The following is a 13,572-nucleotide window of genomic DNA, read 5'->3' on the forward strand; positions in this document are numbered from 1 at the left end:
TAGCTAAACAAAAAATCGTTTTTGAAATTCCTGTAATTGTAACATTTCGCTATACCTACCTTTTGGTATAAAACACAAAAACTTTCGATTAATGGTATTTCTCATATATGGTCGTTAACTTTGGAAAGGTTATTTTGTATCTACGGCGCCATGTCACGTGGTATATTGTTTTTTTTTTTTTCATTACGCACGTTCATTTATAAATTATTAAATCAAATATTTATCTTTTTTATATTTAATAAGTATATATTTTCTTTCTCTTCCGCTATATTTTTTTTTATTTAATTCATTAAATCTGTTAATTATGAGGACCAAAATAATGAATCGTGTGTATTTATTCTCTAATTTTCTTGTTTTTGTTCTGTTATATAAATTCTATTTTATTTGTTTTTTCTCTGAAGGATAAATTCTATTTTCTTTGAGTTTTTTTTTCTGTATTCCAATTAAGTAAAATAAATTTTCTCTAAAATAAATTTTGCTAATTTTTCCGTTTAGTTTACTATATAATAATTTTATTTAAACCAAAACACGACGGTGTAGACATAAAATATCTCTTCCAAAGTTAGGGAACATATTTGGGAACTACCGACCATAAGTATAAAACTACCTGGTATATTTCGAAACAATAAATTCCCTAGGAATCGGAATCGGAATCGTACTTGGTATCGGAATCGTTAATCAATATTTTCCTGGAATCGGAATCGTATAAAAATTAGGAATCGTCCCAACACTAGTTAAAACTAAAAAAACTATACAGAATACTGTTAAAAACCACCGAATACATGTCTGCCTATGTCACGGTAACATATATTGAGTGAGTTCCTGACAGTATTTTGTATAGTTTTTTAGTTTTAACTCATTTTCCCAAACTTAACATGTTCAACAGTCTGCCGCCATTTGTATTTTTCAAATATACAGATAAACACTACATGTTTTTGAACCGATTAAACATTTTACACTAAATAAAAACACTAAAATCTTATCCAGTTAGGTAGAAAAGTAACTTATCTTGCCTTTGATAACATTTATTTGTTATATTTATTTTTCAACAACTTTTTCGTTTCTGTGCTTAGTAATACAAACACGTTTTCTTTACTACAACGTTTAGTCGGCTCAAAAAACAGTGTTTATAAGTGTATTTGAAAAATACAAACGGTGACGGACACTGTTGATGATGTTAAGTTTGAGGAAATGATTTAAAACTAAAAAAACTATACAAAATACTATCAGAAACCCACCGAATATGTCAGCCTATGTCACAATAACATATAATCAGTAGGTGTCTGACACTGTTTTGTAGTTTTTAACTGATTTTCCCAAACTTTACGTATTCAACAGAATCCGCGACCATTCGTCTTTTTCAAATACATAAACACTGAGTTTTTTTAGCCGATTAAACATTTTACATTAAAAACACAAAAAAATTATCCAGTTAGAAAGAAACGTAATTTACCTTACCTTTGCTTTCATTTATTCGTTTTTGGACGACTTTTTCGAATCTGTGTATAGTAACCCCCCCCCTTACCCAAATATTAATTAAAAACTCACATTTTTGACTACAATAAAAAAGAAAACTATTTAGCGTTTCAACGTTTTAGCAACTTTCGGCTTAATCCACTGAATGTTGGTCGAGCCCAAGCCATGATTGATGGTAACTCCTGAGGATCCGGATCCAATTCTGCAAGAGTACCATTTTTTTTTCATTTTCGCCTTTTTTTTTTTTTTTTTTTTTTTTAATTTTTGGAGTGGATTGCTGTACTAAGAATATAAGAAACATGCATTTTCTCTTTTTATTAGAATTTTCCATTACACGAAATTAAGCCACAGCAACACGTGGCAGGGTACAGCTAGTTTCGATTACTTTTTGGTGTGCATAAGGGGCTTTTTAGGGCTAATAAAGACACTCCATTTTTGGGACTATTTTGCCCTATTTTTCCAAAATTTTCTATATATGTCTATTTAGCAGTTTTGCATGGTGCTGAACTCAAATTTAAATATGTTAAGGCCTTGGACTTTTGGGGCTAATGGGGGAGGGGGGGCAAATGCTAAACTTAGTCATTTCTTTTTTTGCATGGTGCAGAACTCAAATTTACATATGTTAAGGCCTAAAACTGCACCGTTCATTTTCACCAGGATTTGACATCCCTTGGGGACTTTTGGAGCTGGGCGGGGGGCAAATGCTGAACTTAGTCATTTTTTTATGCATTGTTCCTGTGCACTGACCATGCATGCTTCACTTGTTACACTATATTTTCAGAAAATATAAATGTATACAAATCATGAAAATGTAAACGTTTCTGCTTGCAGTATGAAATCAATTCTAAAAGGAAAGGTCAGAGTCCTGAGAAATCATCTCCTGGTTATAAAAAGTACAAGACTAGGAAATCTTCAGTTACCAGGTAAGTAATTTTTAAAATTTAAGGCTACCTAATGTTGCCTGAAGGCCTTAAAAATAAAAGGAATACAAGCTATGAAAACAGTTTGGATAAAATCTTTTGAAATTTTTAATTTAAAAAATGAATTTGGTCTTCATATCATCAGAGTTTATCTAACTTGTCAATAAAAAGAAATGTAACTCTCTTCGTCTATTTCTCTTTTTTCGACTGTGGACATTCAGCTAAAACATGCTTTTTTTATATCCCTCTTCAGTTTTATGTTAGTAATGCATGTGTTATATCATTTTATTATTATAACTTACTTTATAAGTTACAATCTCTGAGCTGCCCCTTCTCTTCCTTATCATGAATAGCATACCCAGGGCTGGGTCTCCTGAGAGGTACTTTTTCGAAAGAGAACAACGCACACTTCTTTCTCAAATTCGCCCACTAAAATTTCTGATGACAGTCCATGTCATCAGAAATTTGACTAAGATGATGACATCAACCTGTAAACATGATGACATCAACCTGTACCACATGTTGGCTGACAATTTCGTTTATGCTCTTACTTTTGTTCACCTACTGCACAGAATTTGAACTCTGATAACCTCTTCTTCTCTGCACCCTCAAACAAGTCTTCTGTGATTCACATGAGGATGTGACGTCAACGTTTCTGCTGACTCTGATGCGGTATCTATACGACGCTGGTGCTGGGAAAGATGAGATGCAGTCCTTAGGTCTGATTGCTGTACCAGTAAACTCTTCAATATGGAATATTTTTTTCTAGTTTTAAATACTTCTGTAGCCATATTTAATGATTCTATTTCTGACTTACAAACTCCTTGAAGTATCTGCATGTAATCGATTAATGTTTCTTTACTCAAAGATTAATGTAATCGATTAATGTTTCTTTACTCAAAGAAAATAGTTTTTAACTAATGAATGATAGTATTTGCATCTTGTAGACATATTGTCTACCAGATTGCAAGTCTAGAGGATTGGGGTTAGAAAATGCTTACCATTTTAAAGGGTTATGTCCATTTTAAATCTGCTTCATTTTTTTTTTTTTTTTTTTTTTTTTTTTTCCCCACACTACCCTTTCACTGGCAGATTATGACAACTGATTTGATTGACAATTTCCTTGGATACCAGCAGGTAGGCAGATCTAGCAAAGTATACTGTCCATTTCACGCAGATCTCAGCTATTTGACTTTCATTCAGTTGGTTCCCTATCAACTCTCTGGTATGCATGCTGAATTTGTGACAAAATTCAATACTGTTTTCTGCCATTCAAAGGCCAGATTGATGCATTTAAGTGCTGCATTTTATTTTAACCTTGCATTTTTGATGATGGTCAATTTGACCAAATAGCTCTCTTCATCCATCATTCAGTTGTGTTAATGTTAACACAACTTCTGAGTAGAGAATTTGCATCTACTCAAACTTTGATCTTTTAGTGGCAAAATTGGTTGTTAGTTTGAAATAAGTGCCAGGGTGAAGATAGCTATTTGGTCAAATTGACCATGTATGCTTTTCATTAAGAATTAAAATGGAAAGCGATAACATTGCCACTAAAATATAAATCAACAGTTTTCAAAGGGAACTGGAATAAGAGTTGTTCATCAGGATGGCTTTTACTAAAAACAACATTCTGGAATTTTATCAAAGGATCAGAACAGGTTATAACTCCTTATTGTCACATCTTAACTAGAACTGAATCATCTTTGATGCCAGACTTCCCTGTAGCAATACACATGAAGAAAATGAAATAGCTTAAAATATTTCAATATTGGTATCTATAGAAAGAGCTTGATGAGCTAAGAAAGAAGTTGTCTAAAGTTTTAAAATCCAATTAAAATTAAGGAAGTTATGACTATTTTTGCGCCTCACACGTTTGGATATTTTCCCTCTTTAAGACCATATGTGTTTTATCACATTTTTTACACTACTTTTTCAGTAAAAATGTCATATCTTTGTTAAAACAGGAGATTAAGCAATAAAATTTACCATATAAGTGTATTTTTGTGCTAGGAATTAAAATATGTTATTGAAAATCTCCAAAAATTAATGGTTTCCAAATAATCTGCAGATATATATAATTATGCTGCAATTCCTTAAAAATGTCATGTATTCATTAAACGAAAAGAAGTTAAAGAACTCAAAGCTGAATTGTATGTACAAATAACTGAAATCGAAATCTAGGACTGTTTAAAAATGAATATATTGCAATATTCCTTTTGTATTATTGTAGATTAATACCTCCGTTAACTCCCCCCACCCCATCTGACCACCTCTCCAAAATATGCGATTTTACCTTTGTAGGTAATTACGTGTGAATACCTTAAAAAAACTTTAATGAAAGATAAGCAAGTATTATTTTAGAATTTAATGTAAAATGATTCCTCATTTTGAGCCATTCTAGCGTTTTAGGGCAGTTAACCATTTTTTTTTCTATCGGAGATAAATTCAGTGAGCCTTTTTTTTTTTTTTTTCCCTTAAAGATGATTATTTGTGGTTTTAAGAGGGTCTTTGTGCAATTATGAGAGGGTGGGGAGGTTGCCACTCTGACTTTGGGTTAATGATAGAGCTAAGGAAAATTATGTGTGAACACTCTGAAGACTTGATAGAAACAAAACAAAAACAATTTTAGAATTTAGAGTGAGGATTAGTTTCACATAAATTTAATGTAAAATAATTCACCATTTCGAGCAGGGTTGCGGAGTCGGAGGTTTTAGCTGGAGTCGGATTTCTAAAAGTACAAGGAGTCAGAATTTTTTATCCGACACCTTAAGTCAAATGAATTTATTTTTTTACATGGTTTTCCTGTTTGGTTTTATACCAGTTTTTTTTTTTTTAACCAAACAAGGCACATTGCCACTTTGATGTAGGTGGCTACTATCAGGGACCTAAGTTTCAGGGGTACTATGTAGGGAGTTTAGCAGCAAGATGTCTGTTTACATTACACTTGAACTTCTGCATGTCAGTACTGTTGGGGAGCAAGAAACCGGAAGAGAATTCCAAAGTCTATCAGTTCTGGGGAAGAACCTATTAGAGTAGAAGGCTTTCTTACATCTGAAGATCTCTACTGTGTAGGGGTGGCACTTTGTAGGGGGCTACTATCAGGGGCAACAACTACTGGGGTACTATATAGAGATTTGGGCAGCAAGATGTCGGTTCACGTTATACTTGAATCTCTGCATGTCAGTACAGTTGGGGAAGCAGGGACCTGGAATGGAATTCCAAAGTTTAGCGGTTCTGGGGAAGAAACTACTGGAGTAGAAAGATCTTTTACATCTAGGGAACTCTATTGTGTGGGGGTGGGATTTAGCTGCCTGTCGGGTTTGTCGAGGGTGTTTATGTTGTGGGGGCACAAGTGCTTGCAGTTTGTCAGAGCATTCACCGTTAAAATACTTGTAGAACAGGCAAAGGGATGCAACATTTCATCGATGGGACAGAGGCTGAAGCTTAGTTTAGTGCCTATCAGATTGTTGGCTCTCCTTTGAACCTAAGAATCCTTTGAATTCTAAGAGTGAGAGACTAGTAGCAGATGCACCAGCCAAAATATAACAGCAATACTCCATATATGGGTGAATGGTGGCTTTATAGAGGTACAGGATACTTTCGGGTGTTAGTAGTTTTCTAGCACTGTAGAGAGAGCCTACCTTCTTCGCAACAATGCTTTCAATGTAATTGTTCCAACTCATGTTTCCTGTGAACGTTAGGCCAAGGAGTTTGAAAGATGTGCTCTCAGATAAAGTGTCGTTGGCCATTGCTATTGGTGGCAGAGAAGGTTTCTTGTAATTATTGAAGGAAACAATTTTAGTCTTGGCGGTATTGAATGTGACCATCCATGTTTGTCCCCATTCCACTACAGATTGGAGGTCATCCTCTAGTGTTTCTGCCATTTCTTAAGATATATGTTCATTTGTTTTCCTGTCGTGCCTGTTATAGTGTGGTGTCATCAGCATATATACCCATCTCAGTGGCAGTTTTGTCGGGGAGGTCATTTATGAATATTAGGAACAATAGAGGTCCAAGGATAGACTCTTGGGGCACTCCCGCATTTATATTATACTAGCAGGGGGGGGGTACCCGGTGTTGCCCGAGTGTTTTTAGGTGTGTGTATGGAGGGGGGGGGGTAAGTAATAAACCTGAAACGATGTTAAAAAAAATCGGCCCCCCTCCCCCCCAAAAAAAAAACGCTTTGTGTATAGGGGTGGGGGGAGGTTAACTAAAGAATAAGCGAAGTAAAAAAAATAAAAAAAATGTTACCTGGGTGTTTAAAGATGTAAAGGAAAAAAAAAAAAGTTTTGGTCGGGAGGCAGGATTGAACCCAGGAGCCTTGACGCGGAGGTGAAACAAACTCCAACCACTTAACCGTCTAGGCCAAGAGTAAGAGGAATTGATTAGAATGTTAAAATAAGGCTTATAAAGTGAGTGAAAGAGGTTTGATTGACAGATAGTCGCTAAATGAGGTCATCATGGGAGTGTTATGAGATGACGTAGCAGTATTTTATTTAATGCATGACAGCTTTTTTGGTTTGTTTACTTTGTTCAATGCGGGACAGTTTTCGCTTCCCCAAGATGATGGTTTCCCAAGATGATGGTCGGTGGGGGCAAACCGGCTCCCCAAATGAAAGGGGATTAGCAATTGTTTGATATAAGGAGTTTAGGCCCATATTGATCAAAGCTGATTGCTTCTGGACGTTGTTCCGGCGCGATGCCGAGAACATACTGTTAGCTTTGAATTAGTTTCGCTTTTTATACGAAAAAACAAAATCAACACGTGAGAAGCCAAAATAGCAATAATTTTGTAAAAGTCGACGTAAATAAATCTAGAGACGACCCGCGTTCCCAAATCCTAGATATTATTATATAGGGGGTATATAAACAGTTTTAAACGATAGTAACGACCCCGGGAGCATGTGCGAAAGAAGCCTTTGCGAGGCATACACAAAATGGTCATACACATTTTGCCTTTTATATATATAGACTAGCGAGGGGTACCCGGCGTTGCCCGGGTGTTTGTAGGTGTGTGTGGTGTAAAATAAAAAAGAAACCGGGGGGGGGGGGTAGGATGGAACCCGAAGAAGCCCTGAGGCGAAGTTTGAAAATAAAATCGGCCAGCCAGAATGAGTTAGTGAAAGATGTTTGAAAGTCGTCGAGCGTTACGACGACGATTTAAGCATTGTTATTAGCGAAGTAAGAAAAGAAAACAACGGTTTAATTAAGCGGGGGGGGGGGGGGATATCAAAACATAAAAAAAAACCCACAAAAAATCTAACGTAAGGCAAACGAACACGTGAAAAATGGATTAAATAAGCCTGTTTCGATATGAAAATTTAAAAAATCGGTGGATACCCGGGTGTCGCTAAGAATAAGCGAAGTAAAAAAAAACAAAAAAAAAACAGGAAAACGAACGTTACGTGAAAAATGGCTTTAATAACACAGGGTTCAATATTTAAATTTAAAAAATCGAAGAAAAAAAAAAACATTTCACACCATGATTCGAACCCAAAACGTTTAGATAATGAACCAAGGCCTTAACTACCTGCGCTAAAGCGGCGTATATAAAGTTTGTTCGGTTTATCAACTATTTAAAGTAAATCAGGTCACGACGTCATGACGTCATCTGACGCATGCGTTGTTGACCCTCCCCCTGTCGAATCTGTCTAGACATCTCTCTCACTCTCACTCTCTCTCTCACTCTCACTTTCACTCTCTCACTCTCTCTCTTTCACTCTCTCACTCTCTCTCTTTCACTCTCTCACTCTCTCTCTTTCACTCTCTCACTCTCTCTCTTTCACTCTCTCACTCTCTCTCTTTCACTCTCTCACTCTCTCTCTTTCACTCTCTCTCACTTCGTCTGCCTTACTCTAAAGACTGGAAAATGGCGTCTGGCTGTTTTTATTTAAAAAAAAAAAAACTTCGATCGTTAATATTTTTTGTAAGCGTATTTTTTTTTTTTACTTCAGTTTTTTTTTTTACTTTATTTTTCATTTAACTATCGTATCTACCTATTTTGAATGTGGTAATAACTTTGGTAACGTTGCCATAGCATAGAAGTTCATAGTTTAGCTTTAATTAATTTTTTTTTACCGATAACATTTTAAAATTGTAAATTCCGACCGCCATTAGAGGTTGCTGACATCAAAATCATGTGACATGACTCAGCGGGTTTTAAATACAAGTTGACCCAAAATAAACGGCTGCGTGTATACTTTATGTAGAAGAGTTGGTGGCCGTATATTTTGGGGCAGTTATAAATCGATTTAAAAATATGTAATGTTTAACATTAAAATGTCACTTTTTTGGGGGCACCCCTCTGCAGAAAATCGATCAGTTGACGCACTTCTGATGGTCACTTTGGGCCAATTTTTCGATATCTGTCGTCCGGAAAGTGGGGCTTTCATATGAGACCAAGTTTGTGAATTTTTGTTGTGTCTGTCGAAAGTTTTTAGCAGACACACAAACATACATACATACACACATTTTCGCTTTTATATATATAGATTGTTTAGATGTACGATCGTCGAGGACAACCTGGATTTTTCTCTTATCTAAGAAGGATTTAATTATGTTAAGTATTTTACCAGTGGTACCGTATGATCTAATTTTCCTGAGGAGACCCTCATGCCATACACTATCAAAGACCTTAGATATATCTAGAGCTACCACTCTGCCCTCCCCCGCTTTGTCCAGTGAATGGTATATACGTTCAGAGATTACAGTGAGGATGTCTGCTGTGGAACGGGCTTGTCTAAATCCATATTGTTGGTCAATCAGAAGTTTAGCATCTGTAAGGTGATGTACTAGAACATGGTTAATTAAGGTCTCAAATGTTTAGGCAAAAAGTGGGAGGAGTCTATGGGGCGATAATTTACTGGGTCAGTTCTTTCGCCAGAATTCTTGAATACTGGTACCACAGAAGCAGTTTTCCAACAGCTCGGAAAGCAAGATTCATTAAGGCATTTGAGTTTGGAGAGAACGGGAGCTACTTTGGCTGAGCACTTTTTTAATAGCACAGCGGGGATGAGATCTGGTCCACATGCTTTTGAAGTGTCAAGGTTTTTTATGATAGCATGCACCTGAGCAGGGGAACAAACTTTGTCTTGGCAGCTTTGAACGTTACCATCCATTTCTGACCCCCATTTCACTACAGACTAAAGATCTTCCTCTAGGGTTTTTGCCATTGCCTTAGATATGTGCTCATTAGTTTTCCCAACGTGCCTGCTATAAAGCGTGGTGTCATCATGTCAGAGACAATTTTATCAGGTAAAAATCGATCCCTGAGGTACACCTGCATTTATATCATATTGTTTGAACGAACGCCCATCAAGAACAATCTGGATTCTTCTCTCATTTAAGAAAAATTTAATTATGCTAAGCATTCGCCCATTAATACCATAGATTTTATTTTTCTCAGGAGACCCTCATGCCATACCCTTTCAAAAGCCTTAGATATATATAGGGCTACCGCTCTCCGCTTCCCTGCCTTATCCAGTGCTTGATATATACATTCAGAGATTATAGTTAGAATATCTGTAGTAGAACGAACAGGCTTGCCTAAATCCATATTGATGGTCAAACAGAAGTTTAGGAGCTGTAAGGTGGTGGACTAGAGCTTGATTAATTAAAGACTCAAATATTTTGGCAAAAAGCGGGAGGAGGTTAATTGGGCAATAATTTAATGGGTCAGTTCGTTCGCCAGAGATTTTGTAAACTGGTACCATAGAAGCAATATTCCAGCTGTCAGGAATGCAAGATTCGTTAAGATATTTCTTAAAGAGTTTAGAGAGAACTGGAGCAACTTCAGTGGAGCATTTTTTTAATAGCACAGCCAAGATGAGATCAAGTCCACATGCTTTTGAGGTGTCTAGGTTTTTTATGATATCGTGTACTCGAGAAGGGGTGATTTTCAGATCATCTAGTGTGGTTTCTGTCTACAGAGGAAAATCAGGGAGGGAATGGTTTGCTGAGTCCAAGGTAGTTTGAGAGAAAATAACTGGCAAAGATGTTAGTTTTCTCAGTTGCAGTGCAAACAACCTCATGATTGTTGGATAGTGAGGGAATTATTGATTGCCCATTATTTACTACATTATTGTAGATTTTCCAGAAATCATGAGTTCCTAATTTCTGTGCTACACTGTGTTTCCTGGTGGTTTCAGTATATTCACTCTTAGCTGTTGCTACTTCTTACAATTACTTCTCGCTTTTATATACTTTGTCTGTTTGTACAGGACTTCTGCTGGATAAATCTACGGTATGCATGTTGCCTCTGAGCAATGGCAGCTGCACAAGTAGAAGTAAACTATTGGGGAGAGTGGGGTTTGCTATAGAAGTGCCGTGTAGGAACATGTGCTTCAGTTGCTGCTTTGAACCATTCAGTAGTCTCATTTGCGCACTATTCTGCAGGAAGAGAAAAGATATTTCCCCATGGGGCGTCTCTGATGTGATCTCTAATGGCATCCCAGTCAGCCTTATTTTAGTATCTTGTCGTTTTGAGCAATGGCTCTTCAACTTGGAGTCGAGAGTTTAGAGTGATTCTATCATTATCACAGCATGATCAGCATTCCTAAGTAGGAAATCAGCATTTGTTACGCAATCCTCAGGATCTTTTGTCAGAAATGAGGCTTGCTGGTTCTGGTGATCTGGGAGAAAGGTCGGGAATGTTACTGTTTGTGTCAAAGAATGGGATATAGCAAAGTTATGGCTGATGCTACTAGCTGCGTTAATGGAATTAGAGAAGCCAAGCAAATTTCTGTGGCCGGCGTTAGTCACTAAATTTGTGTGCTAGTGTCAAGGGAGAGTGCTAAATCTATATTGTCAGAGACATGATTGATTATAGTACAGTCCTGGGTTGATGGAGAGCAATAAAGAAAATATAAGTAACTAACACTATGTTGTAAATTTAGTTTAAAGCACATGAAGGCCTGGTCACCTGATTCTAGTTTAGATTCCTTAGACATGGGGAGGGTGTAACAAATATAGACTCCAAGTCCGTTCCTGTTAAAGTCCCTACGACAAGATGGAAGATAACCAGACATGTGAAAGATGTTAAAGAGGATGGAGGAGTGCAAGTTAGTTTCACTTAGTACTAAGAGATCTGGGGAGTTTGCTAGAAGAAATGATTCTGCATCATCTAAGTTAGTTCTAAGTCCTTGGATATGTGTAAATGCAAGCCTCATGGGAGGAGGCATGAGTGTGTGTCTGGTTTGAACATTTTTTTGGATTGAGCTGTCATTTCATTCTATTTCGTAGTTTCAGATCTAGATTTAGGTGCTAGGCAAAACGGATGTGCATAGCCACCATCATGTAACACGAGTGGACTATCAGTCGGCTCCTCATCCACAGGAATGTGGCCTCGGGAATGCTCACCTCAGATGAGTGCAGGGTGCCTGTCCATGCGTGACCTGGCACTACATATATTCCGATATTACACAACTGATGATAGAACAGCCGTTCTAAGCGCTATCAAAGAGTTAGGGCTCCTGTACTATCAGTTGGAAACAGCAACCAGCAACTGTCAAACTGGTACACTCAAACCTGTCCGACAGGTGTGGTTCAGTTCAATCAGGTTAGCATATATGGTAAATTAGCACTTCCAAGATGCCCAGGTATAGGGGAATAGAATAAGCCAAATGTGGGGGACGGCATTCATTGCCCTAGTCAAGAAACAAGGCTAAGCACTGGGCGTCTCTAATGAGTCCTTGTGGCCGCACCTCTGCTCCTGGCTAATAGGCAGAGAAGGAGTATGGAGATAGGCAGAGTCTATCTACTACTTAAGCAGTTTAGGTTTGCAAACCGGTGATTTGATCAAATCACCAGCTCTAGGGAATGAGGAGGCCTCCCTCCCCTGTTTAGTGCCAAGGCGTATGAGGTCAGTGGCACAAGTTTACAAATCGGAGTTTTCCTCCTGCTAGATGGATGACCTAGCCAGATCTACTGGTCCATCAGTACTGAGAGGGTTTTTCCTGCACCTGGTTTCAAAGCCAGGTATTTCTATGCTCTCGCATGGATAGTTAGGATCGATGGAGTTAGTATCAAAGAATTAGTATCCGCTTTGAAGTTACACTCCTCAGAACAGGATTAAGATTGGTTACGTTTTTAAAGGAGGTATGTATGAGTATGGGGTGTAGATTAAAGTTGAATATCTACTAGGGTTAGGAAAAGATCAAATATGGTTTGTGGATTAGTGACTAATTGGAAAATTATAGTTTAAAAGTTAGGGTACGTTTCGAAATGTGCTTTAGGTGTTAGTTTTCAAGTAAAGATAATCATCAGTACTTTATCCCATCTAATGAAAGAAAGATATAATTGCTAGTTAATACAGATCACTTATAATCTGGGAACAAACTGTGGCTATTAGTAATCTATTTTATAGATATTCTATAGAGTATAAATATAGGTTAAGCTAATGCATCCCTTAGCAATAGAAATCTATAGATGTTTAGTATTTATCGATTTTTAAAAGGTTAGTTTACTAAAGGTTAGGACCGGAAGCTAACCCCTCCTCCCAAGGTACGTGCAAAGTATGTGACTTTATATCAGCTTGAGAAGAACAATTGGTTTTTTGTCCAGTTGGAACAGGAGAGATGATATAACTAACAAGAATACAGCATTAATATACAAATATAGATATTTGGGGAATTGGGGAGGAGGCAAAGTATTATCCCTTTACAGCAGACATGTAGAAATAACATTTGTGTCAGTCATTTTAATAGCATACATCAGTAACAATATATAGTATAGGCCTTATATTTAAACATTACACTTATATTTAAACATTACACTATAGAATGATAAATTATGATTTCCAAAAAGAGGGAAGCAGTATAAGTAAATAAAAGCAGGAAAACAGGTTTGGTGAATAAGCAATAACTTAATTGCTTCATAAGCAGTGGTTTGCACAATTTACCAGTTTTTGTATGATTTTGCTTTTATTTTTTGGAGATATATTTTGTACTGTAATGCTTCTACTTCATCAAGATATTTCGGTCTGTAGGATCACTGCAAATCCTGTCTGTTTTCGTTTTGGTTGTGACGTCACACAAGATCAATGAAAATTCTGTCTTTGAGTGGGATCACTGTGGATTACATTGGATAACAATTGGATTGTAATTTGAAAGTTATTCAGTTACTGAATCAAATGGAATTTGGCAATTGAATTAGTCCGGATCGATCCGGAATTACA

General features: G+C 36.8%; 1 protein-coding gene across 1 annotated transcript in view; it reads left to right on the forward strand.

Moving 5' to 3' along the window:
- LOC145288128 (uncharacterized) overlaps window positions 1-13,572 on the forward strand; it is a 361,708-nt gene that overhangs the window by 24,732 nt on the left and 323,404 nt on the right. The window contains exon 2 of the mRNA XM_080136193.1: window positions 2,308-2,399. Within this exon, the coding sequence (XP_079992319.1) occupies window positions 2,308-2,399 (92 nt within the window). The remainder of the gene's footprint in view (window positions 1-2,307; window positions 2,400-13,572) is intronic.

The sequence above is a fragment of the Euprymna scolopes genome, chromosome 11, assembly GCF_053919585.1.
Source record: "Euprymna scolopes isolate OS-2025 chromosome 11, ASM5391958v1, whole genome shotgun sequence".
In the NCBI taxonomy this organism is placed as follows: Eukaryota; Metazoa; Mollusca; class Cephalopoda; order Sepiida; family Sepiolidae; genus Euprymna; species Euprymna scolopes.